Source organism: Delphinapterus leucas, chromosome 9 (genome assembly GCF_059928025.1).
Source record: "Delphinapterus leucas isolate spDelLeu-1000000601 "Yukka" chromosome 9, BTC_Dleu_Yukka2, whole genome shotgun sequence".
Taxonomy (NCBI): domain Eukaryota; kingdom Metazoa; phylum Chordata; class Mammalia; order Artiodactyla; family Monodontidae; genus Delphinapterus; species Delphinapterus leucas.
The window spans coordinates 69,720,478-69,747,869 of record NC_143137.1 but is presented as its reverse complement, the minus strand read 5'-3'; the positions used below and the strand labels follow the sequence as shown (position 1 = coordinate 69,747,869).

The 27,392-nt window shown below is 36.9% G+C and overlaps 1 protein-coding gene and 1 long non-coding RNA gene across 2 annotated transcripts in view; one reads left to right on the top strand and one right to left on the bottom strand.

Annotated features, from left to right (window-relative positions):
• The window catches only part of LOC149748425 (uncharacterized), a 193,789-nt gene extending 186,827 nt beyond the window's left edge, over positions 1–6,962 (top strand). Inside the window, exon 4 of the long non-coding RNA XR_016394363.1 lies at positions 5,547–6,962. This is a non-coding gene — a long non-coding RNA (uncharacterized LOC149748425). The remainder of the gene's footprint in view (positions 1–5,546) is intronic.
• Positions 1–23,295, bottom strand: part of AHR (aryl hydrocarbon receptor) — a 50,506-nt gene extending 27,211 nt beyond the window's left edge. The window contains exons 1-2 of the mRNA XM_022587570.2: positions 22,589–23,295; positions 11,761–11,948 (exon numbers count right to left, since the gene is read on the bottom strand). Coding sequence (XP_022443278.1) covers positions 11,761–11,948; positions 22,589–22,653 — 253 coding nt within the window. The 5' untranslated portion in view covers positions 22,654–23,295. The remainder of the gene's footprint in view (positions 1–11,760; positions 11,949–22,588) is intronic.
• Positions 23,296–27,392: the final 4,097 nt, after the last annotated feature.

Below are 27,392 nucleotides of genomic sequence, written 5' to 3'. Positions count from 1 at the left end.
AAACTATACTTTGTATTTTGTTACTGTAGTTGGCATTTAAACAGAAAGATGACATGGTAAATGTCTTGCCAGGAAAAAGCATAAGCCTTTTTAATCTCTAATTGTTGATATAAATTCAATTTATTTTACAATAATGTTTCTCATCCCCCTTTATTACTTCTGGTAGGAAAAGTTAAATTCCATTCCCACATTCATATAAGCATAAAAGAGAGCAAAGCTATCACCTATTATGAAATTCAACCAACTACATCTATAAATTAGAAAAGATTAAGTAATGTAGTATTTCTTGAATATAAGGAAAACATCCCCAGTCTAGTACGGATGAGTATTTACAAATAATTTCCGATCATATATAAGTGTACCTAAAGCGAGTTCCTTCTAGATCCTTTGAGGTAATAGATAGATATTTCACTTCAGTAACATCAAGTTTGTTTGTTTGTTTGTTTGTTTGGTAAGTGAAGCATTATCCTTTTGAGGGAAAGAAGGAAGAAACTGAAAATTTTTTTAAAAAACTATGTTATATTCTAAGTTTTCAGGAGACAAAGATTAGGTGTACACAGTTCAGTGCTTTCTGATGTTCACAGATTTTTTTCTGCCTAGAAGTTTCTACTCACCAAGGCAGAAAAAAAGTAAATTCAGGTTTTAAAAAGGCACATGTTAGTTTATATCTTTATGAATGAATGTAGGTTGCATAACTGGCGGTTACTGTCTTTTCAGCAAATCTAAAGAAACACATCATTCTAAAGCTGCAAAAATCCTTAAAAGTTAGATCTATTCTCACTCTCGATTAAGTGGAAACTAACTTCCAAAGATGTTACTCAACATTTTTCCACTTTTACGTTTAGTTACATGTAATTCTACTGTAACGATGTTAGGTCTCTGAATTAATGAAACCAACTAGAGCAATTAATTTACCTTTTCAGTGGGGAATGAGTTGCATTTAGCTTTCCACATAAACAAGAGTGGAATTAAAACTGCATTCTAAGTAGGAAAATTTAATCAGCCAGAGCAGTGATTCTCAAACTTTCATATACATTAGAATCATCTGGAAGGCTACTGAAACACATTGCTGGACTCCACCCTCTAGAATTTCTGACTCAGTAGGTCTAGGATGGGGCCCCACAGTCTGCATTACTAACAAGTTCCCAAGTGATGCTGAGGGGCAGGTATCACATTTTGAGAACTAGTGACTTAGGAAATCAGGATTTAGGAAATAACTCACACATGTTCTGGATCTCATTCCTTCATACTTTCTAAAATTATCTTTCCTCTGCTTAAAGAGTTCATTATTAGTATGTCTTCAGGATGTAATTCTAATCCCAATTTTATAAAGATGAAAGTAGAACCACATAATTTACTACTGAAACACAGGGCAATAACAAAAAATTCTGTATGTACAGTTGACTTGTGAAAAACATGGGGTTTGAACTGGGCAGGTCCACTTACATGTGGGTTATTTCCAGTAAATAGTACAGCACTACATGATCGTGATTGGTTGAATCCACGGATGCAGAACTTTGGAGATGGAGGAACCATGGATATGGAAAGCCGACTGTAAAGTTATATGCCAATTTTCGACTAACCCTTGTGTTGTTCAAGGGTCAACTGTATACAATTTAAATTTTATAACTGTGGTTCACAAAGATCTTACTTTTTAGGATAAACCCACTACACACTTAAAACATCAGGCAGGCAAGCATTCTTACTGTCCACGCTGAGAAGATGAAGACTGTGGAACAGTGATGGCAAAGGTCTAATCTAAAGCCAGAGGGTTAGTAACCGAACTACCCCCATGTCCCCTGCCTGCTGGTGCGCCCCTTACATGACAAAGTCTCCCTCTACTGGGCCAGGACAAAGAGAGGGAAGCTGCCTCTGTAACACAGAGACTAGACACTTGAAACTAGACACTATCAAAAATGCAGGAGGCAACAGAATATTCTGTAAAACTGACCATGAAGGCACTCCCACATCATGTGGCAAATTTAAGGCTAGAAGAATTCGATACAGAGAATTCTAGGTTCATTAAGTTGATCCAATTTGACTGTCTCTTCTCTCAACCTCCCACTGCTGACACCTGAATGGCTTTATGTCTTCTATGGACAACCAAGAATCAGAAATTACCTCCTCTAGTATTGTTATTTTTCTGTAGACTTTAATTTCACTTTAGTTTACACTTTCACGTGCAATTTTCTCTTTGCCCCTTTAATAACTTGACAAATGAAGTCATCTTTGAGCAAGCTCATTATCACCATAGCACAGTTTCGTATTCCACACACAGAGATGTGCTTTCCTCTATCTCTGCCCATCCTTAAAGCATTTCATCTTTGGTATTTTCCCTCTTATTCTATATGCTTTCCCCAGGAATATTTTACTCACTTTCATAGTTTAAAATACTATTCCAATGACATTATGATGACTCCAAACTCTAAATCTCCAGCTACAAACAAATAAATGAATTTGAGCTACTGATTAAAAATGATTAAAGAGTCAAAAAGCTGTAAGAGCAGGATTAAAAAATAACACATAAATTACTAAATAAAAATGATTAGTGGTAATATAAATGTGTTTTATTACAGACCCTCAAGTGATTAATTTTATATTACATGTGAAAATAGTTTCTAAAACACTATAACATGGCAAATGTATATTTCCATTAACCAGATCAGCAAAGACTCACAAAAAGTCAAACAATTTAACTACAGACATTTAAAATCTGTCCTGGGGAAAAAAAAAAAAAAGAGAAAACTGCTGAAAGTTGGCTGGCTTTAATATTCCCCCAATGGTAATCTCTGTTTAAAAAAGAAAGCTAAGCTCATAAATTTATGACCAACTGGAACTGTTCATGGCCAAGCAATTAAGGATCAAGGATCCTAGAGTCATATAACACTAGGAAATGATCAAAGAGAAAACCTATTAAAGCAGTAAATTTAAAAGAGACAAGAGAGAAGCAAAATACACAATAAAGGATATAATGAGTGTAGGTTCAGTTTGAAACTGTTATATATTTGTCACTGTTTTTAAAAAAATACTTGCCAAAGCAAAGGAAAACACGCAGAGATAAAAGTATCCTATGTAAAATATCATAAAATTATTTTTTCACTTTACTTATTCATAGAATTTGACTCTTCTGCTGTAAGTTAGGATATCTGAGGAAAAGAGATTAAATTCCTGATCCAAAGAGGCCATATTATTAACTATAAAAGCCAGGATTTGAATACCACAATACCCTGACTCAATAAGAATGTCCTACCATTCTTTTCATCCATCCATGTTTCAATCTGCATGGATTTGATTATATTAAGTCCATAAATTAAAATTTAAAAGAATCTCTAAATCTTAACAGTTTCAGTTACAGAAGGTATCATGAATGTTAGGAGAGTTTCATGTTTTCAAATGTAAATTCTGGAAAAAAACACATAGCTAAATTACCATCTAAAATGGATAACACCATGGGTTAATGACACTCAACACTATTTGATGATTTCAAATGTGCTGATCTTTTACGCAAACAAACCTACTTTGGACATTTCTAGGATTCAGAAATCACAACTGCTGCGATACTGCAAGTTTTGTAAATTACTTGACACATAGTAATTAAAAAAAAAAAAAAAGCAGATAAAATTAGTACCCAAACCCTGTGAATGTAAAAAAAAGTGCACATACAAACGCCTTAAACTTTATAAAACATCAACCCTTAAAAAGGCTTTTTATTTAATTCATTTTTACTGCTTGTTCAAGCTCATTCTTCTTATATATACATGCATATATATTTGTTTTTCAAGATAATGCTCTGAAATCCAGAAAAACACACAAGCTGAAGATGAATAAACACAATAGCTCTTTTTTGAAAACCTAATGAACTGGAAATGAACTGTTAAAGTATCTACAAAAGGAAGACCAAGAAAAGAGCACATATCATTTTTAATGTAAAATAAAGTCAAAAAAGATCCATGGTAAACAATGAGGTTGAATAAATTTTAGATCATCACATAAACTCTCACCATCCTCTCCTCTCACAGCATTTTTAGACTTGGTGAATTTAAAATACGCCAATACGTAAGATATTTACACTTAATACATGCTTAAAATAATCACCATTTTATAATGATTCATGACTCGTTGCCCCTACACTGCCTAGTTTTAAAAATAACCAGAAAACTATTCCCTATGACAGTTGCAAATGCAGAACTTTGGAATTAGAAACTCAGATCCTCAAGCTCACGACTCTGTCAGGCTTAACGCAGCCCACACAAAAATCACCTTTTTTCTGTTTATTAGTTTTCCTTTCCACAAATTAAATTTGCACATCTCAGTTATAGAGATGTCATAAAGAGTAACTCATGACTGAGATTAATGAAGGATGCAAAAGATTTCACAGTTAATGACTCTATTTTAATGGTATAATAACTACCATGAGTATTTTACAGAATTAACAAATACTACATGCCCTTGACATTTACTATTACCTCAAAGAAAGAAAACTTTTCTGCCCTTTTTACCTCATTAGGTATCTGTGTCTCAACAAAGAACGTGGATTAGTCATTCTCATCAATTTTGGGGATTGCTGTCGAGAAGTAGAATAATTTAAACAATCCTTACATGATGATGAATATTTTTAAAACTGACAATGAAATCTAATTCAAAATTTTTACATGTTGAAATTACTTTTGCTAGGAATAAAACATTACCATACTGATTCAGAGTGGTTAACAAGCACAACGTCCACTGTTTGACCCTGGCATTAAGAGACACAATATAGGAGGAAACAACCCTTTCCTTTCACATCGACCAATTTCAAAGACTGGGTTATGTATAACCACCCAAATCTAAGTCTCTCTTAATAAACTATGATTGCTCATAGTCATTTAGTAATTTAAACTTATTAAATCTTTTCCATCTCAAAGGTAACATGATATGTGAGTCTAAAACTCATTTTATGACTGGAGTCTTCTTTTTATTCTCTACTTTTCTTTTTAAATTAGAAGGGGATAGTTTAATTTTAACAATTTGAAATTTGATGAAAAAGCGTGAACGTGATGTTAAAGATTTTAGGCTTTCAGTCTATATTTCCAAGACCTAAGTCCACACTGGCTTGCCAGGTCATAGCTCCACTTCGTCATTTTCTGTCTTCAGGCTCCCCTCAACTTTGATTTAATCTATCAAGATGCAAAATTTGTACTTTACTATGTTTAATTACCAACATGAGAAGATAGCAATTTTGAATTTTTAAAATTTGTTTCCTAAAAATACAAAAGACACTACAGAAGTACTTCAAAGATACATAATTTAGAAAAGTCTTTAAACAGTTAAAATAAGCAGGGAAGAATAGAAGGTAACACAGAAGAACAGTGTTACTGAGGAAACTGAATAGAACTTAAACACCTTCTATAATTTCAATTAATCTATTATTAATATATCATTGTTATTAATCCTTAAACATGTTTAAATGTGTCCATTGTGCAGAAATTAAAAATAAAGTATCACCTTATTCTGGAATTTTTAATCTATCAAATTTACAAAGAGTGATTTTTTTCCTTTAAATCCAGAGACCTATTTGTCCATCCTATCTACGCTGACAAAACTGAAAAACACACCAAGACTGCCAGACGACTGGGAAGTATTAATACAACAGGAACATGCAGCAAAGAAGAAAACGACCATAGGCCCAGGAACAAGATAATGAACACAAAGTGAAGGCAAAGGAGCAAAGCGGATGGCACAAGAACGTAAGGGGCAGTACTGAAAGCACCAAGAAAGGGCACAGTGATACAGTTAGTTCAAAGAAGACTGAATCCTTAAACACTTCTACACGTTTCACTGTATGATCCAGCCAATCAATTAATTAAAAGCCATGTAAAAAATTCCTTACTGCTCTGATTCCTTAAAACAAACATTCCTTGCATTTGTACATTTAGAAATAGAGAAGAATATAATTGATAGAACCAATAATTATAATTGGCTATTAACAGAAAGCTTATTTGGAAATAGCAAAATATTAACATCAAAAACTAAGCCCTAGAGCCATATTTCTAAGTATATAATTTAGAATTTCCACATTGTTTTTCAGATATGTTAATACAATTAAGTTAATAAATAATTACTGAGGGCTCCCTCTGGGGCAGGCATTGTCCTAAGTGTTTAAGGTGTAACAGTAAACATATTGATAATATTCTCAAGGACCTTCCATTCTAGTTAGAAAAATAGGCAATAAATGGCATATTTAAGTGCACCAAAAAAGAAGCATATTATGAAAATGAAAATTTTATAATCATTGCTTCATCTGTAAAATAAAGAGTGTACAAACTGAAAAACAATTCTCTGAGCTTTACTGTCTAGAATACATATAGTTCAAGAGTTTTCAAGGATTAAACGTTCAAAGGTTCCCACTGTTCCTCAGTCGAAACCAAAACTAATAACCAGTGAAACTTCTAATCCTTTTCCCTCCCTTGTAAATGCTCCCTAAATGTTGCATTATAAATATTTAATGTGCACATTTTTAAAGGATTTCACATACAGTATTTGTCACAGTTTCTGAGATACTCGACCTTGAGCTATTAGAGGGCAGAAGCCTTTTTTCCCCTCTTTTTCTTCTTCATGAATTCAGCACAGTGCACACTATTTAGAATACAGCACAATCTTGAATTACAAAATGTATTAAAAAATGATTTCAGTTTAATTATGTCAAAGAAACACCTTCTAACTTTACTATAATGACTGAGTCTGGTTCAAGTACTTCAAAGTTATATTTTAGAATGTTTTGATTAATTAGAAATGGATAAAGATTAATGTTGTACTTGAAACTTAAGTGCTGCTTTTCAGACAGTCTTAGAAGTATAGTCATGGCTCCAAAGTTTAAGAAGATCCCATCCAGGCTGGATTATTTAAACTCACAATAAATAGATGTATTTTCTTGGAAAAATATCTATTGTTACAGTAAAACTTGAGTTTCCTTTCTAACAAGATTGTATGATTACTCGTTTATATTGTTCTTTCCGCAGGAATTCACACACCCCTTGTTTGCATCCTGTTATTCACTTAGAGCTTCCCTTCACTTCGCTCTACTCTTTCCCTAATAGTGGGAGAGTGGTTTTAACCACACACAAAAATCCTAATCACTGTCCGCCTGCTCCAAGTCTCCTCATTTGCATTTAGTACTTGTTCAGGTCCTAAGAATTACGTGCAAATTTTATTCTCTGTGTTTTTTCAAAATATTGCATTGCCTTCCTAGATAACTGGTGGTCTGGGGAAGACTTTGGGATTTTTCACACATTATTTCCCTCATCTTCCATCGAACTCTGTTCCTGTACTGAACAACCCTACAAAACTGCTTAGAATACACACTACCCTGAAATCACACTTACAGTCTTTCTAAAACTTTGTACATATGGATTTGTCTTTCTAAAGGCAAAGAAAAAAAATTTTTTTAATAATTCAGGACATAATCAAAACCAGGTTAAATCACTGCCTCAGACTTATCTAGAATGCTTGTAAAAATACAGATTCCTGGGTTCTACATAAGCCTACAAAGAATCAGCATAAAAAGAGCATGTCCTAGAATGTGCATTTTAACAGGCTTTCGAGGTTATGCTGATGCATACTAAAGTATAAAAACCAGTAATTCAAAGGACCTAAAATTAAAGATAATACCACCCAGCAATCCCACTACTGGGCATATACCCTGAGAAAACCGTAGTTCAAAAAGAGTCATGTACCACAATGTTCACTGCAGCTCTATTTACAATAGCCAGGACATAGAAGCAACCTAAGTGTCCATCGACAGATGAATGGATAAAGAAGATGTGGCACATATATACAATGGAATATTACTCAGCCGTAAGAAGAAATGAAATTGAGTTATTTATAGTGAGGTGGATGGACCCAGAGTCAGTCATAGAGAGTGAAGTAAGTCAGAAAGAGAAAAACAAATACCGTATGCTAACACATATATATGGAATCTAAAAAAAAAAGAAAAAAATGTTTCTGAAGAACCTAGGGGCAGGACAGGAATAAAGACGCAGACGTAGAGAATGGACTTGAGGACATGTGGAGGGGGAAGGGTAAGCTGGGACGAAGTGAGAGAGTGGCATGGACATATATACACTACCAAATGTAAAATAGATAGCTAGTGGGAAGCAGCTGCATAGCACAGGGAGATCAGCTCGGTGCTCTGTGTCCCCCCTAGAGGGGTGGGATAGGGAGGGTGGAAGAGAGACACAAGCGGGAGGGGATATGGGGATATATGTATACATATAGCTGATTCACTTTGTTATACAGCAGTAACTAACACAACATTGTAAAGCAATTATAATCCAATAAACATGTTAAAAAAAAAGATAATTGATGAAGGAATGACACAAATAGGGTAATAAGATCTTACTGTCGAATACACTGAGCCAGAATAAAAAATAAACTTATTAATGAAAAGCCAAGAAAATACTTTTTAACAAGTGAGAATTCCACAATGAGCCCCGCTACACTATGACATTCTTTATAAGGTAGATTTGGGAATCGCTTTTACTTGAGGTATTGAACAGGATACACATCTATTCATGAAATATATATATATATAGAGAGAGAGACAGACAGACAGACAGAGACAGACAGAGAGAGAGAGACAGAGAGAGAGAGAGAGAGAGGGAGACTGCTTTTTACATTAAATATACATATATTAATGTATGTGTATGCATGTGTGTAAGCATATACACATACTCACACACATAGAGACAGCCTATAAAGCAGTAAGTATGTTAATACTGAAATGGCACACTGGTTATTCTCCAAGCAGCTTCAATTCTACTCCACTGCTTCTAAACAGGGAAAAACCCATACATTTTTTTTCTCTTTTTAACATATAATTTGATTTCCCATTATAGAGGAGCAGGAAACGAAAAGGCAAAATGATCATGTCAATACATCTTAACCAGAGTCAAGGAATAGTGCCTCCCTGGCTTCTCGACTATAAACCCTCTAAGGACAGAGACCACATCTTACATGTCACGGAACCCTCCATCATAAGGTCAAACAGCACAGCATGTGAATAAATGCTGAAGATCAGGACTGCATCCCAAGAAGCTGGGATTGACCTTGGGGTTACAATCTACAACGGGGGCTCCCAAACTTGCCACACCACCAGAGTGTATGATTCCATTGGTCTAGGGTAGGGCCCAAGATTTGGCATTTCTAACAAATGGCCAGGTGACATTAATGCTGACTGTCTAGGGTCTATACTTTGAGAATCACAGATCTAGGGAAAAGTTCTCAGGATTTTGCTATATATATATGGTTCCCAGAAAAGAGAAGTAACTGAGATATGGTCAACAAAAACAACAGAGGGAATGTGGAAACCTAGTTCTAGCTCGATGACAAAATAAATATACAGCTGATACATACACACATACACACACACACACACACACACACACACACACACACACACACACCACTGAACATCACGTGACTCACCTAGAAGATGAAGGGTCTGGTATACATGAAGATTGAAAATTCAAAGGCTTTCTATATAGATCAGAGAAAACATAAGCGTCTACTATGAACACTTAAATATATAATCTTCCCTGAAGTTATTATCCTCAAATCAGTGTATATTGCCCAGATCACAATGGTGAAACTATACAATTTTTTTTAAACATCTTTATTGGAGTATAATTGCTTTAAAACGGTGTGTTAGTTTCTGCTTTATAACAAACTGAATCAGCTATACATATACATATATCCCCATATCCCCTCCCTCTTGCATCTGCCTCCCACCCTCCCTATCCCACCCCTGTAGGTGGTCACAAAGCACCAAGCTGATCTCCCTGTGCTATATGGCTGCTTCCCACTAGCTATCTATTTTACATTTGGTAGTGTATATATGTCCATGCCACTCTCTCACTTCGTCCCAGCTTCCCCTTCCCCTCCCTGTGTCCTCAAGTCCATTCTCTACGTCTGCGTCTTTATTCCTGTCCTGCCCCTAGGTTCTTCAGAACCTTTTTTTTAGATTCCATATATATGTGTTAGCATATGGTGTTTGTTTTTCTCTTTCTGACTTACTCCACTCTGTATGACAGTCTCTAGGTCCATCCACCTCACTACAAATAACTCAATTTCGTTTCTTTGTATAGCTGAGTAATATTCCATTGTATATATGTGCCACATCTTCTTTATCCATTCATCTGTCGATGGACACTTAGGCTGCTTCCATGTCCCAGCTATTGTAAATAGAGCTGCAATGAACAGTGTGGTACGTGACTCTTCTTGAATTACGGTTTTCTCAGGGTAGGAGCAACAAAAAGCCAAGCAACTTCGTAATTGGATTATATTAATCGTTTAGTCGAGCAGTTTTTGACCAAGAATCAGAAACCCAAGGAGTACATTTATTGCTTTAGTCTGCACTCACTGAAGGCGTTTATTACTGTACTACACCTTTGTGGTAGTCCATTATTCTCCTTTTCCTTTTTGGCTCTTCAAAAACTTGAATACTTAAGCTCATACATGATCTTGTGTTTTGCTATCCTTTTTATTGTAAAATGCAAATATTTTAAGGGATATTCTGACTCTAAATATAAAAGAATTTCTCACCTGAAAAAAAAACTGTATAATTTTTAATCCAAAATGAAGAACATACAGCATGCAAACAAACCAATAAATAAAAAAGATGCTCAGACTAAACACAGCAAACCATCTAAACATAGACCTACAGGGAAGTAACTGTTCTGCAATATTCTACACACAAACCGCAAATTCAAGTATCTGTAAATATGTCAAGGGCAGCAGTATCAGCATCATCTGACAGTTAGTAAGAAGAGCAAACTCTCTGGCGACACCAAAACCTACTGAATAAGAACCTTCATCTTATCAGGGTCCCTATGTGATTTATGAGCACGTTAAAGTTTAAGAGCACTGACATGTCACCGAGGTTTTATCATTAATTCTTTACTACTATGGGTAAAATGACATGGTATATTTAAAAGACGGAACAGTTCCTAAAAAATCTATTTCTGACATATAAACAGACCAAAAGAGAAATCAAGGAATTATTTTACATGAGAAGACACACTGAAGCATTATTTTCAAACAAAAACTTCCACTTAAAATAATTTATGACTATGATATACTGTGCAATTAAAGTGTAACAAACATCACCTAGTTCAAATCCCTAGCTTGAAGCAGAGTAAACTGATGCTAACATGTTCAAGTCAAATAGTTGTCAGTGGCACAATGGAGACTGAAATCCAACTCTACTGGCTCCAGTGACAAAATGCTCTTTCCAATGGAAAAAAAATTTTTAATTACATTTTCCTGGAGCAAACATATAGTTAATATAAAGCAGTAGAAGTATAACTTTGAAAGGATAAACAAAATGATGTATCTGTGAAACATATTGAAGGAAATCCAGCAAAAATATATCATAGTAGTTAATATGTGTTTTATTCTTTCCAGTAAAAAAAAAAGACCTTAAAAAATTGAGTAGAAAGGAGAAGAACCAGAAAGTGTCCTTCTTAATATGAGTGTTACTATTTTCAAAGAATGACACCACATATTATTTAAGTGGAAGCATATGTTTGATGAATCAACCTGGAAAACTGATTTCAGAAATATTAAAAATTTGGCTTTGCTACCTAAGTTTTACTATCCAGCAATAAACAGAACTTTTTCACGTAAGGCTAATTTTTGCACTTTTCAACACAGAAGCAGAAACAGCCGTATTCAACGTAAGTATTTTGTAAGTGACTGTAGAAAAATTAAACCCTTCTGTCTTACCATCAAAGAAGCTCTTGGCTCTTAGATAACTGACACTGAGCCTAAGAACTGAAAGTTTGTCCAGCTTATTAACAACATCTTGTGGAAAAGGCAGCAGGCTGGCCAAACGGTCCAATTCCGTATTAAGTCGGTCTCTATGCCGCTTTGAAGGATTCGACTTGATTCCTTCAGCTGGGACTGGCTTGACACTAAAAAACAAACAAAATTCCATAAAATACATTAAAATCTATAAAGAAAAAATTTTGATCACATTATAACATCTCCTCAACTATTTTTCTAACAAAACAAACATCTAAAATCTACTTCAAGTTTACATAAATCCTTTCAAAATGCTCCCTTCATATCTTAATTAAGAAAAACAAGGGAATGGGTAAACTCCTTCATAATGTTTTATTAAAAACGTATGAACCCATCACAGGAAAATGCTGAGTACCTCTTATATACCTCATACATTTGTGGTACATGATTCCCAATTAACAAATCTATTAGGAGTTTTTCCCCTTCAAACACATCTATTGTTAGGGGGAAGAAAGAAATCTGCAGTAAATTATGTGAAAATTATGCCTCCTTTGCTATCTTCCACAAAAATCATTTTAGCATCATTTATGTTGCAAATAAATAGGAGCGACCCTAAATAAAAAGCTGTTCTTCATCATTCTCAGCTTCCTATATTTAACACTTTCCTGTCAGTGACAACGTCTCAAAGCCATTGTGGCATCTCCACAGGGTCCTCCAGCCATCTAATGGGGTCCTCCGATATTAAGGCGAGAAAAAATTTGACTTTAGTTATTGATATTTGTCGATTGTGACAAATATTAGAGGTTAACTGTTTACCAGCAATTGCCCGCAAATTTTGCTTTTATGACTGGCCAGTAATCCTTCTTAATTATTAGCCATCATAGTTTGTGTCTCAATTAGAAAATCCAATGAAATCCCAACATTTAGCATGATTTTCATCTGAGAAAAATGATACTTATGGTTAGGAGTAGAACCTGAGTTCAGAAATGAGAAACTGAACTTCACACAAAAGCCTTAGCCAGGATTTCATAACAGAAATTCATTAAAGTGGATTTACAGATCATCAGACACCTAATGCTGAAATATAAAAAGAGAAGATATCAAAAAACCAAACAGGGGCTTCCCTGGTGGCGCAGTGGTTGAGAGTCTGCCTGCCAATGCAGTGGACACGGGTTCGAGCCCTGGTCTGGGAGGATCCCACATGCCGCGAAGCACCTGGGCCCGTGAACCACAATTACTGAGCCTGCGCGTCTGGAGACTGTGCTCCGCAACAAGCGAGGCCGCGATAGTGAGAGGCCCGCGCACCGCGATGAAGAGTGGCCCCCACTTGTCACAACTAGAGAAAGCCCTCGCACAGAAACGGAGACCCAACGCAGCCATAAAGAAATTAATTAATTAATTTAAAAAACAAACAAACATAGTAATTTTTAGATCATGTCTCTGTACCCCACCATTTGCCTGAAAAATAAAGAATTAGCCGGAGCATTCTTATGATGAAGACTTTTTTCCTCCAGTTTTACTGAGAAGACAAAGACATTTTTGATAATTCAAATTAATTACATCTGAAAGAGTGGAAATTGGCTTGAGTATAATGCTGTTAATTTGATTCAATCAAAACATTTCTCGACACCATGTTTTCAATGTTATATGAACATGAAGAAGTAATACTTTATGCAAAAAGATAATAGAAAGTAATATGAAAACTTAACAGGCTTTTTTCAATGTCCCTACCCAGTAATTTCTTCAGAACTTGTCTATTTCTATTTTTTTCTATTGCAGTTCATGTTATTTCTACAAAAAATAAGAGTAAGAAACTGATAAAGTGGCATATATACAAAATAAGTCAGTAGATACTTCCTCTAGACTATGTGTGTAACTACATACTTAACAGAAATTGGTGACTATTTCTCTAGCTATTTTCCCTGGTCACGTGTATAATCAAATTCAAGTCACACCTAATTACTGCATCTCTCCAATTAATCAACTGAATCTCAACTTTTACCTATAATGCATGTCTACCTCGTTGAATAATTGTCTACTGACTAATCACCTGTTAAAGCAAATATTTATTTGCACCTATGTCCTGGGTGGTCCAGGAAAACATTCTTCTCCTATATACTCAAAAAGTGTGACGGGAGCTGAGTTCAGCGAGCAACTGCTTGAAAAAAGATTTTTATAGAAAAGGTGGTATCTGAGCTACATCTTGAAAGGTGAACAGGATTTCAGGAGGCGGCATAACTGAGGAAAGGTGAACTGTGAGAGGGCCTATCTGTGAAGCACAGGGTAAAGAGAGAGAACGGGAAGCTGGTTAGGGCCGCCTTCCTTCAGTAAATAGCGACCACCCACCACACGGGCCGAGCACAGAACACTGAGCAGTGAGCCAGCTTCAAAGCGCTGCTCAATTAGATCACTTTACTGTGGAGTCTTCCCTGACCTACTCCCACTGGATTCCTCCCAGGTGACTACTGTACTTTATGCATCTTATGTAAATGCCTTAAGCACCATTCCATTAAGGAATATTCTGTGCAGACAGCATTTCCCGTAATTGAAAAATAAAATCTAGTCGTGCACTCTTGGTAGCTTTCCAGTAATGATTATAAAACACTGGGGAGAAGACAGTAACACAAACATTGAAGCAAGACAAGCTGCTAGGACACAGAAAGAAATAACAATAACAGTAGGATAAAGAGGTTTAGAGGTGTTCCTCCATGTGATATTGCTGCCTGTCTTGCGCTGGCTTTTTGCAGTAGTCAACCCTGCACTAGATGAGACTATTTCTATACACAGTGCAAAACTGTCCACAGCTCTAATGTATTATTATGCACATTATGGAATATTTAGCTTGAGATTGAATTTCCTAAGTCAAGTGTTATGCAACCTATATTGCATATACTTGTTTGTTCTCTTATTACAATATCAACTTAATCATTTTGTATCTCCAGTGCTTAGCATAGTACTTGACACGGAGTGGACTCTCAATTAATGGCTGCTGATCAGAAGCGTCCAGAAAGGAAATGATTGCAGCCTGACCACAGGGAGTGATAGTGGGACGATAACAAGTAAGGCCTGGCTTGAGATTTTTAAACACAGCACTTTGTACCTACCACAAAGCTCCGTACATAGCCAGACTCAAGTGTTCAGTCAACTAAACTGACGTGCTGACTTCCTAGGTATAGGAAGTAAAGGAGAGAAAAACGGTGAGTGAGGAGAGGTTGCAAATGACTGGGATTCGTAGCTTAGGATCACAGCTATATTTCCTAATGGAAAGTATGCCAAACGAAGAAAGAAGAGACTTGAGGACAGACCTCAATGATGCCAACATTTAGGTATAACGTTGAGGAAAGGGCCGCGGGCAAAGAGTACGGAGGAGGAATGAAAAGGCAGATAGGAAAAGAACCCAGGCAGAATATTTTGGAGGTCACAGAACAAAGTCAAATGCACCAAGTTATTAAGGAAAGTCGGGGCTGAGAAGTACCCACTGGACTTGGCATTTCGAATCCACTGTTGTTAAAGCTGAAGTGATAGATTTGAGACACCTTTTCACCGATTTTATGAGAAACATTCAGAACTATTTTGTGAAAATACTTCATACTTATCCACACCTATTAACGATGCACCAAGTAATTAAAAATAGAGAGTAATTCTACATCAATTACACTTGAGTTATGCTGGTACTTTTACTTTCGTACTGTCTTTAAACCTATGCCAAAACATACTGCCAGCCATCTATTTAAACAAAAGTCTACATCTGAAATGTAAATAAGTGTCCCTGCAACATTGGATTTGGGATACCTGGAATTCAGACACCTCCTGAAATAGGGAGACTGTAGATGTCGATCAGGGAAAGGAACAATTTATTATTTTTTTAAACCTTAACCTCAAAAATCTTGTCCCAACCTGTAAATCAAAATTGTTGTGAAAGCAAGACTTTAGCTGACTGCATGCCATGCTCCTGTTTTAGAAGCCCTGAATGCCATAAGTACTGGCAGTAACAAGCCCAATAGCATGTCCAGTGCCAGCTTGCATGCTCTCTTTAATACCTTTTTAATATCCCAGGCTAAAATGTCTCTTAGGCTCATCACTTGTGCTCAGGGTTTGAAACAAAGTTGAAAAACATAACAATCCAGTTTAATCATAAATTACTGTAATTGTAAATGTTTATATTTTTATGACATTTACCATAAAACCTCAAAATGACACGCAAAGACAAAGTTTCAGTAATCCTTAGATTAAGGTGGCATTTTCTAACAAAGATTACCTGTCACAGTACTGAGTTTTTTGCTCCATCGGCTTTTTCCTGTGGGTGACTTAATGTACTCTCACTGCTTCAGTCTACTTACCAGTAACTTGTTTATTTCCAGCCCCTGTACCTGAATGTCCTCACATTCATATTTTTCAGAAGTTGGGCACCGCTTCTCTGCATCTATTATGGTATGACTCTCATTCCAACAGCTAGGAAATTGAAGTATTTCTCGATAAATCTCTCTACCATACCACGTACACCCCATTAAGCCCAACTCTTAAACCCATTCATTCTTCATTTCCTCCCCATGGCTTCAGTGCATACTTATTTATCTCTGAATATAAATGCTGAATGTTTATCATCATAAATTGTATACTTAACGTGATATCGGAGAGGGGATCTGTGGCACAAATTAAGTCAAATTTCACTGTTACTCGGAATACAGCTGGATATTTTACTCCCCTATGCGAAGCAAAAAAATGTCTACAACAACTTCGGAGAATTCTGGCTGGCAGTTACTCGTAAGGAGTCTGAATTCTTCAGTCGCTCTCCTGCAGCCGCTCTACAACTGTGATGGGTTCTTCCCTTTCCTTCTTTTGCTATGCTTAAGGAGTGGTGATGAGGTACAAATGGCATATAATCTTTAGCACAAGACTTTAACAATGAAAACTGGAACATGAAATATGCCCTAGAAATCACTGTTACTTCCAAAATCCTGGAAAAAAATCATTAAGAATGTTCCCTTTTTCCTCTTCTTTTTAAAATATACACTTTTTTTCTTTGTATTTCCCTTGGAACCCGCATAGAATACATCACTAAAACATGAAAAATTTTAACTGGTGGCCAATTGTTAAATTAGTAAATATTCTCAAATACCTACTATGTATATGGTACTAGGAAGCTCTGGTTGCTATAAAGACAAATAAAAGGTAGACCTATCTTTACAGAGCTTGTCTTTCTTACTAGGAGGAGATACATTCTATAACAAGCCAAAAATCAAACATAATGTATTGCTCAATACTGTAGATGCCATAAAAGTGATGCTGGAGAGTTCAGGAAGGTAAGAGCTCACATACAGGAAGAGTAATGGGGGAAGGTTTCATGGAAATGTGGTTTCTACATCAGGTCTTAAAGATAGGTAAATCTCTTCCAGTTTCATGATGGCAGAGTACATGGCTTTCTGCAACTACCCTTCTCTCTGGAAGATCATGCCAAACAAGGAAAACAGAGATAGAAACACAAAATCTGTCTTGGATAAACCTAAGACACAGCTAAACCCAGATATAAATAATATGAAGATGAAAATTAGGTAAAAAGTGAAATCAATGACAACGGAGAACAGAAAAGAAAATGTAATCATAGTATATTACTTAACTCAGCAATAAACAATACTTACAGTTAAGGAAACACTGCGTGTGAATTTAATCCAAAATTGTGATAAAATTATACTGGGAGGATGAGGAGAGATTAAATAGCACTAATAACCATAACTATCACAATAAAACATCAACAGATAATGCCTACTGTGCTAAACTTAAGATAACATTATACACATTATTGACTTTTTCACGTGCATGTGTTATTTAAAACGAATACTTTTCAAAATAGCATTTCATTAAAAATAAGGTAAAAGAGCAAACTGAAAAACAACTGAAAAACATAAGACAAAGAAAATCAGTATGTAAAGGACATCTCAAGTAGAAAAATCTGCAAATGTACTCACTATTATTCCACACATACAATCCCAACACAGAAGTTCCATTATCTACCCCATTTTTTTTTTTGGCTTATGAAGTTGACAATATTTTTAAAGCAAAAATGCAAGGATATAGGCACTCCTACAGACTACCAATAGGAATGGAAATTTTTTGCAGAGTAATTTGACAGCATGTTTCAGAGCATAGTATTTGGCTCAACCGTAAAAGTATATCATATCTTTGTACCCAAATTTCCACTTACAGGAATTTTTCCTAAGGAGTGAACTAAAAATTTACATAGAAATTCACATATCTCAAGGGTATTCTCTGAAGTACTAGCTGAAATATTTAAAGATTGGAAATAACAGAATTTCCGCCTCAAAATAAATTACAGAGCTTTAACAGAAGGGAGTACCATGCAGCCACTGAAAACAATGTTTTAAAGGAGGGGAGGTAGCTAGCACATCAAAGAAAATAGGAGGAAAAGACTCTAAGAAGAAAGGGCATGAATGCAAGTATGGAGTCAAGCAAGCACAAATCATATATGGGCAAAGGGAAATAATTTATTCAGAACACTATTTGAGAAGAAACAGTGAGCGTTAAGGAAATCCCTAGTATGTGGGTGTACCATATGCATCACTGAACTTACCTGGGCAGCACTGCGAAGTTGGAATGAACGTAAGCTTTGGAGCCAAAAGACCTGGAATCTGATATTAAAACTCATCCTTTCATTTACTACCTAACAATTTTGAATCTGAACCTCAGGTCCCTATCTGGAAAGCTGAAATAATAATACCTTTTCATACTATTATAAAAATGAAATAAAATGATGTCTGTAAAGCACTGTGCATGCTTATGTCACAATAAGTACTAACAAACAGTAGTTTTTTGTTATATAAAACCAGTATGCAAAAATATCAATTTTAAAAGAAGAGTGGAAGCAGAAAGGTACTGTTGTTAAAGATTTGCATGGTACTAATTTCTAAGTAAGTGTCTAAATTATATGCACCAATAAGCATGTACTGCGTAAGTTTTTTCACCAGTGGAGTAGCACATTTCATTACCCACAATTGAGAATGCAATCATATACTGCCTCTTACTGTTTCACAGTAGAATTGATTGCTCTGTGATAATGTAAGCTGAAATTATTGAAAAATAGAATCTGTATTTCTGTTAGAAGTCTTTACAGCTTATAAAATACTCTTCTTCTGCTAATTTTAGTTGTGAGAGTGGCAATGTAGGTGTTGACTGCCTGCCTTATTGGTCAATCACTTGCCAAGACCTATACAAGTGAGAAAAGTAGACCTCATCTTTTAGTTTAGAGCTAGTGCTTTTTCAATTTTAGTTTAGAACTAGCGCCTTTTCAACTAGCGCTCACTGTTTCCTCTTTACACCATTTATTTGTATAAATGTTACCAATAACTAATCACTTTCACTTACTTATTTCATAGGTCCAATATGTGAGAGCCTTTATAGTCACTATGGATAAACTATCTGAACAAAGCTTATTTGAAAGAAAAACAACAGTGGAGAAACAATTATGTAACTAAAAATACCTATATTTTTATTTTAGAAGCTATTTAGGAAATTTTATCATAGTACGTTTATATCAAACATTTTCAGTAAAGCATAATTTTATTCAACTAAGTAGGTATTGTATAAGTGAGGTTCATTAGGTTTAAATAGAATGAATAGCAATTTAGCAAACATAGCAAGGAAGACACTGCTTTTATACTAATGTTATTAGTGTGTTAGCAAAGTAAAAAGGGTCAACTAAGGCTGAGAAGTTATTTCTAACTCTGACACTTCATGATGGCTGGCTTGATCACCACCACTACTGATATCATTTTTAAGTGTAGATTTCATTTACTCAACACCTATTGTTTGCCAATATTCAGCACTAATTTTCTAAAAATATGGTAAATTGAAGTACCACTAAAACTTTTTATGTATTAATAGAACTTAAAAACTACAAAAATACATCCAAAGTTATTATCATTAGGGGAAAAGAAACCCAGACTCTATTTAATTCAATAGTGTGCTTTTCACCTATCTTCATGCAGCAAAGTAATTAAAGAAATGTACAAAAAGGCTTTCATCTCCAAAGAAAATAAAACAAGAAGAGGATTTAAGTAAAAACAAATTGTTTTTTCTTTCTTTCTTTCTTTCTTTCTTTTTTTTTTTTTGAGCAGGGTTATTTTAAGGAACACGTAAGGAAACAGTAGAACCTATTCCTAAGGGTATCTTTGAAAATTTCTTTAGGAACATGGATCAGATGCAAGGTTGCTTCATATCCTTTAATCTTCTAGCTTTCATTACTCCGAAAAGAAAAGAAACATTTACTGAGTGTCTACTATGTACAAGATACTTTAGCGGGATTAAATTTAACACGTTTAAAATATATTTCGTACTAAGATAATGTCAACGTTGGACTTTGCCACTAGGGGGCGTTGATCCCGTTTAAGAAATTCCATTGAAGATTGGAAGAGCTTCAGGTTAAAAGTATGTCACACACTTGATTCCAAAGTTTTATGGAATTGTATATTTAAATGGCCATCTTATTAACAGTCCTATAATTATGCTACAACATATTTTCTCTTTAAGATACAATGGCTGACTTAAGGGGTCAAAGTTAAATAGATCTCAATAACATTTTCAGCTCAAACAAGATGAATTTTTCTGACAATGTGCCAACATATTATAGAGCCTATTAGCCACAAACTAGTAATTTAACTAAAAAAACACATTAAACTTAATATTGGGTTTATGGCCCCATTCTTAAAATGGACTTTGATTAATTAACTGCATTTTAAGTTAACCATTTTTTCATTCTGGTAAAAACAATTTATAAACAATTTCATGTGATTCTGTAAATGCCAGCACTAGGCTTTTCTTATGGAGCAGTGACCTTTTAAGGCATTTATATGATTAAAAACAACGCATGATGCTCAATAAAGATCTGATAAACATTTATACTAACTAAATAAAATAAGGGTGAATGTAGAAACGCTTTAGTTGTATTGTATTAGAGATTATTAAATACAAATATACTAACATCTTAGAAAGTATATTAAATGTAAATAATTAAAAATAAATTAAAAGTAAATAAAATTAAATAAATTAATTATTAAAAAATTAAAAAATTAAAAGTAAATAAATTAAAAGTAAATAAAATGTACAGTACTATGTTTAAAGGAAAAATCTTTAATAAAACATTAACGAGAAGCCAAAAATGTTAAACTTTATGATGAATAAAAATTAAAGCATTCTATTAAAGTCATCTAGGTCTTTCTGTAACACACTGACTGAAATGCAGTAACTTAAAAATCCATCAGGGGCATCTTCAGGTTATCTGACCATATACATAAAACCTATGATAACTCTATTATCTATAATGCCAAGTATACCAGTGTATTAATAAACACATAGAAGCGTTTGTGACGCCTCTCAATTTTAAATAACCACTAAGGACAAAGTCAAATTAGACAAATACATTTTTATATAAGAAACCACTCTATAAAACGCAAGTATTGAAAACCAATGTCAACAGAACTGCCAAGACAAAAACTGCTGATTCGGCAGTATTCCTAATGTCGGCCACACTGCAGGATAAGTCTTCCAAATTTTAATCAGTCTATTTATAGATGAATATCCTCTGTTAATGCCAAGTCTAGATCCGAAGACCTATAATCACTGAAATTCTAAAAGGAAATTAAAACTCCAGAATAATTAAACTTTTAAACTGGTCTTAAATATTAATCTTAAACTGTTATTTTTCTGGTTTGGATTAGTGACCTAAATTAAGTTTTAAGCCAAATGCACACTTCTGATTTGTTCTGAGGAACTGTTTCATGTGTTCTGAAAGTTGTTTATGAAAGTTTGAAAAATGTGAAGTAAAATAACTCAGGGATAATAATTAGGAATAAACACATGAATACTGCCAATTCACAAAAGTAAATCTGTCTCAAGCACGGATTTTTCTTTTTTCTGAAAAAAAAAAAAAAAGTATTTGCCATCTCACACAAATATCCCACCAAAACAAACAAACAAAAAATCTAAGTTTGTAATCTATCAGAACTGACTAAACTTGGAAGTAGAGGGAGAAGGGAATTAGAGAAAGATGCTAAGAATGAAAACGTCTGTTTCAATAATTCCAGCTCCAAATCATTTACAGACCCAAAGTGATAAGAAAGCTCCCCCAAAAGGTGACTGAAAATACAAATCCGTTACTGTATTCTGGCTACTACACTCACTCAAAAATGCTACCATCTCTATACATTGTACCGATGCGTTCACGCTGAGCGCTACAAAATTACTGCCAAATAAGTAAAGAGTGCAACAGAAAGCCAGTTGCACCGGACTAAAAAATACCTTCAGAAACACTCATTCCCTTTCCTGCAGACAGCACGTGTTTAGCTCCTAAAAGCATCTCCCCCCCATCAGGAGCGAGAATGGTGACCGTCCTCTAACCTAACCGAGGAGGATATTAAATGTGAAAGGGGATTTCAAGACGGGCTTAGGTTAACTAATCCACCAGCCAGCCCCACAGGGCAGACCAGAGCTGTCAACAAATTAGGACCACAGCACAGTGAACAGTGCTACAAATGGGTGGGGGGTGGGGGTGCGAGGGTGCGCGTGCCCTGGAGACTGGGGAACGGGGGGCACAATTTTTTAAATGCAATCTTTAAACACGGAAAAACCCAAGGCCTGGGTTTCTCGACCAGTCTCCAAATCGCGATTCCACGGACTGCGTGGGGAAGGAGGGACCTAATCACCAGGCCGCGGGGATGCGGGCACGGGTGAGGCGGCCTCCCGCACCTGCGCGCCTGAGCGCCCACCCCCGCGCCGAGGACGCGCACCAGACACTCACGTTTTCTGCACCGGCTTCCGCCGCTTGCGACTGGCGTAGGTGATGCTGGCGCTGCTGCTGTTCATGGTGCCCGGCTGGCGGCGGCTTCTCCCCGGCGCGGGCGCGGACAGCCCGGTCCCCGGGACCCGGCGGCGACCGGGACGACGACGGCGGCGGCGGCGGCCGGCGCCGGGTTCCACGCAGCCGCGCCCGCTCCACCTGCACCCTCCCCGGGCGGTGGCAAAGACGCCGCACCCCAAGAGCCTTGGCTCCCGCTGCCCCGAGTCCAAGTGCGCCGCCCGGGCCTGGCGCCGGCGGTCGAGGGGCGGAGACCGGTGAGCCGGGCGACGCAGGTGCCGTCTATACGGGCGGAGGCGGCGCAGCGTTGCCCGCAGGTGAGGCGGCCCGAATGGAGGAGGAGCCTGGGCCGCCTGTTTGGAATCCCAGCCTGGGTCGCGCGCTCTGGCGCCGCGCCCCGTGACCGTCGCCGCGGCCCCTTGGGTAAGGGAGGCGACGCCGCGCTGCTCCCGGGGCTTCCCCGATCCCGGGTACTTCCCGCCTTTGGAGCTCGGACTCCGGCCGCCGCTCTCGGTGCCACCAGCTTCCGCTCGACCACGCGTCTGCCTCTGGTCTGAGCCGGTGGTCCCAGTAACGCTCTCGGAACCTAGCGTCGAGGGGACTCGACAGGCGCTGCCTCCCGCCGCCGCTTGCACCGGCTGAATGGCAGAAGCGCCCCCGACTCCTCTCTGGCCCCGCCCCGCCTCGTGGCCCCGCCTCTCGCGGCCCCGCCCCCTAGCAGCCCCGCCCCATTCTACTTGACTCCGCCCTTCCTTACAGTTCCCTTGAGGGCCCCACCCTCTCGGCACGTGATGACGCAAGGCGTAATGACCCCCTCCCCCACCCCCGGTATCCATGTTCTTGAGGTCAAGGGAAGGAATCTGTGGACGCATTTCCAGTCCAGAAAGACGTGTGACAACAAATTATGTGTAGCCAAACGCTTTGTAATTAGACAGTCTCAAGGATAGAAATGCCAAATAGTGAGCTTAAATTCACCTATGTAAGAGACAGTGATGTAGCTAATTTTGGGCTAAGAATTAGAGTGAGCTGGCAGAAAACCAGTGGAACTATAAATTTTCCTCGAGAAGAAATCTTCAGGAGGCCACATCTGAGTTGAACTTGAAGGCTAGGCGTTTACTTGTCTTTTTGTTTGGGTTCGGTTTTCGTCTCCATACTAGACAGTATAGTATTTTTTCCCCAGCCAGAATAACTTTGTTAATCTATAGTCAGATTTCAGTAAGGTAGAAAGGAAGGAAGAAAGGCAGCAGGAGGCATTTGAGGATAAGTTGTCTGGTATGGCTGGAGAGAGGAGCTGGAAGTGAAATTCAGGAATTCTGGGATCAAATCATAAAGCTTTGATCAAGAGTCCAGATTTTATTCTGCGGTCAATGGAAACATTTTAAGGATCCACAGCAGGAAAATGACATTCTGGTGTCTTGGAAAAGTCACTCTGGAATGAAAGTGCAAACTAGATTACAGGAGAGCAAGACTGGGTGCAGGGAGAGTAGTTAGGGAGTTGTTGAAGTAGTCCAGGTAAAAGTCCAGGGAAGTGACAGTGGGATAGAGAAAAAAAAAAGAAAGAATAGATAAGGAAATAGATGACGAGAGGAGTATGTTTTGCTTGTCAGGAGCAGAAGGGCAACCAGACTAAGATGTCTAGATGAAATCTCACACCATATCCATTCCTACATTTCAAAATGTCATCAAACCATTTCCACCTGGTGAGTTTGTTACCTCAAATTCAGAACACTGATAAATTGAACATCATTTTCTTTAGCTGAAACCTTGTTCTGTCACTGGCTCAACCATTCTCCAATGAACCTATGAAACATCTTCAACTCCCCTACCACTTACATCTAAATATTCCAGCAAATACTATTAAATTTTGTGCTTAGCAACATCCCTAATTCATCTTCCTCCACCTTATTCTTCAATAATAACACCGAGAGTGCCCAACTCAAATGCCATATCATTTGCGATTCCTATCCAAATATTGTGGATAATTACCCCCTCCATACATTAATTCAATTAAGAGATATTTTGAGGGTAATGCCTGTGTGCCAAGATTGTTCTAGTACTGATGAGACAATGGTGAACAAAAACAGAAAAGTACCATACTCTCAGGAAATACTGTAATGGAGGAGTACACGATTCAGTATGGTCTTCTAGTAGAGAAATTTGACCTAGTCATTGAGACAAAGATAAGCTTTCGCAAAATCATGACAGTTGAGTTGCGGTCTGAAGGATAAAGTCTTAGGAGAAAAGAGGGGAAGGGCATTCCAAGCCAATGAAATAGTACAAGCAACATCCGTTTAGTGGGAAGGAGCCTGGTAAGTAGTATGATGGACTAAAACAAGTTCAGGATGAGCAGGGGAGAAGGGCACAAATGATCAAATTTGTGTTTCAAAATATCACCATATCTGCAGAGTGTAGAACAGATAAAAGAGGGAGGAGCAGAAAGGAATGGAAATGATACTCCTTAGGAAACCATTAGCAGTAGCCCAGCCAAGGGATGACAATTACTGATACAAGGGTGGAGGTGACAGTGTAGATGGAAAAAAAGTGAATAGGTTCCACAGAATTTGAGGAGGTCTCGAAAGATGGAAAGGATGAATATATGACAGTGACAGAAGAGGATGTGTCAAAAACACAATAATAGCTTTTTGGACTATGTATCAGGCTATGTAATAATGGCATGTGCTGGTGGGAAATTATTAATTTAGCTTGGATCTCTTATGTTTGAGGTACCTTTGAGACATCAAAGGTGTCAAGTAGGCTGTAGGATATATAGGTTTGTAACTCAAAGATGTGTGAGCTGGAGAATATCTCAGAAATCATTTGCATTTAAGTGACAAAGAAGAGATTATGAAGGTTGTGGGGTGCAAATATATGCTAGAAAAGGAGGACTGGGCACCAAAAAACTTCAGTATGTAATATCTAATTGCTGGATAGAAGATTATGGTGCTGTAAAACTGAAAAAGAGTTGCTAGAACGGTAACAAGAAAATAAGGAGACTTTTGTCATGGAGGACAAAGTGGAAAAATGTCAGAGTGGTTCACAGTATTGAATGATGTTGAGAGGTTCAAATAAGATGAGAACTGGAAATGTCCTTTTTGGCTTCTCAAAATGGGGTAATTTGTAACTTTAGTGAACACCGTTGGTGGACTAATGGACCTACAAATCACACGGAAGTGGGAACAGAATTGAATTGGAGATGAGGAGGTGACATTGGCAAACACAGACAATTGTTTTTTTTAAAAAGTTTGTGAAAGTGAGAGACCTAGGATGGCAGCTAGGGGGAGTAAAGGGTTAAATTGGGATTTTTTATTTTTATTTTTATTTTTTAAGTGGGTGGTACTTAAGCAGATGAGAGAGAGGTGAGAGAGAGATTGAAATTGACTGTGTAAAAATGACAAAGAACATTAAGAAGAAGAACTGATACTAAAAATAGTAAAGGCAGGAGGGAAAGAGTGCCAAAGCAGAAAGGGGGAGTTAGGATAACTGTAGTTTTGATAATAACAGAAACAGCTCCTCTAGTGCTTTACTCTTCGAAGTGGTCCACAGCTTCTCATGAGAATTATGAGAAATGCAGAATCTCTGGGTGTCCTTACTGACTCAGAATCTGAATTTAATAAGATCGCCCAGGTGATTCAAAGGTACATAAAGTTCGAGGAACATTACTCTACAAGCTGGGGGACAGAAGAGTGGTGGGTGAGATAGAGAAGGCTGATAATTTTGGATCAGAAAGATAAAGAAGGTGTGATGAGGAGGTAGCATGACCTACAAAGGGACAGGTGTGTTTTGTGGGCGATGGTTTTTGTTTTATTTTAATTTTACAAGACTGTAAGGTAAAAGTGATCCAGGATATGGCAATGGGGAACTAGGTGGACATCAACACTATATCCTGTATATGTGATGAAAGAAAATAATTAGGCACCATTTGGGAGCTGATAGCCTTGGGGAGAGCTAGATTTTAGTTTAAGGCAAAAGGTGGAACGAGTTCCCAAAGAAGACAGTGCATACAGGGGAGTTTGCTGTTTATGGATTAGCAATGCCAAGGGCACAGAATCAACCATCTTTATCTTACCTTCTCTTTTATTTCCCCATCTCTGTATTATTATCCAGAGCCATTCTGTCTAAAATGTATAAAGTGTAAACAAATAATTTCCTCCTTGCATAGGAACTTTAAGGGTGAAAAATGCATAACAAGACATAATTTATCGATTCTGTACCTTAAAGTGCTTTTTCAGAAAAGGGATATACTAAATGTAAAAAATCCCATAAATCAGCCTTAATCTACTGTTTTTAAAAAAGTCCACCCTTTTTAAGGTTGTTAGTTATTTAATACAATCCTTTGCTATCTTATTTTGTCCTACTTCCATATCCCTATTTCCTGTTTGACTTTAGGATTCTGTTTGACTTTATTTTACTAATTGATCTTTATACCAGGATTAAAATAGAATATCAATAAGATTTTCAGAATTCATTTCATTTTAATACTGACATCATGCACTTCCCTTAAAATTTGTGCTTACTATGTCAATAAAATCAGGCTTTGTAGTAGAATGCCATTAAAAAAAAAAGAATGAGTTGCCACTTTCTAGAAACTATCACCTTCTACTTCTAATATCACCACTGTAGAACATGGTCCTCAAAGTGTGGTTTGTGGCCTTTGCTAAGATTTTAAAATTTTCTATGAGCAATTTTTATGTAATAACATGGCTTTTTCTGCTACAAAGCTACAGTCATCAAAACAGTATGGTACTGG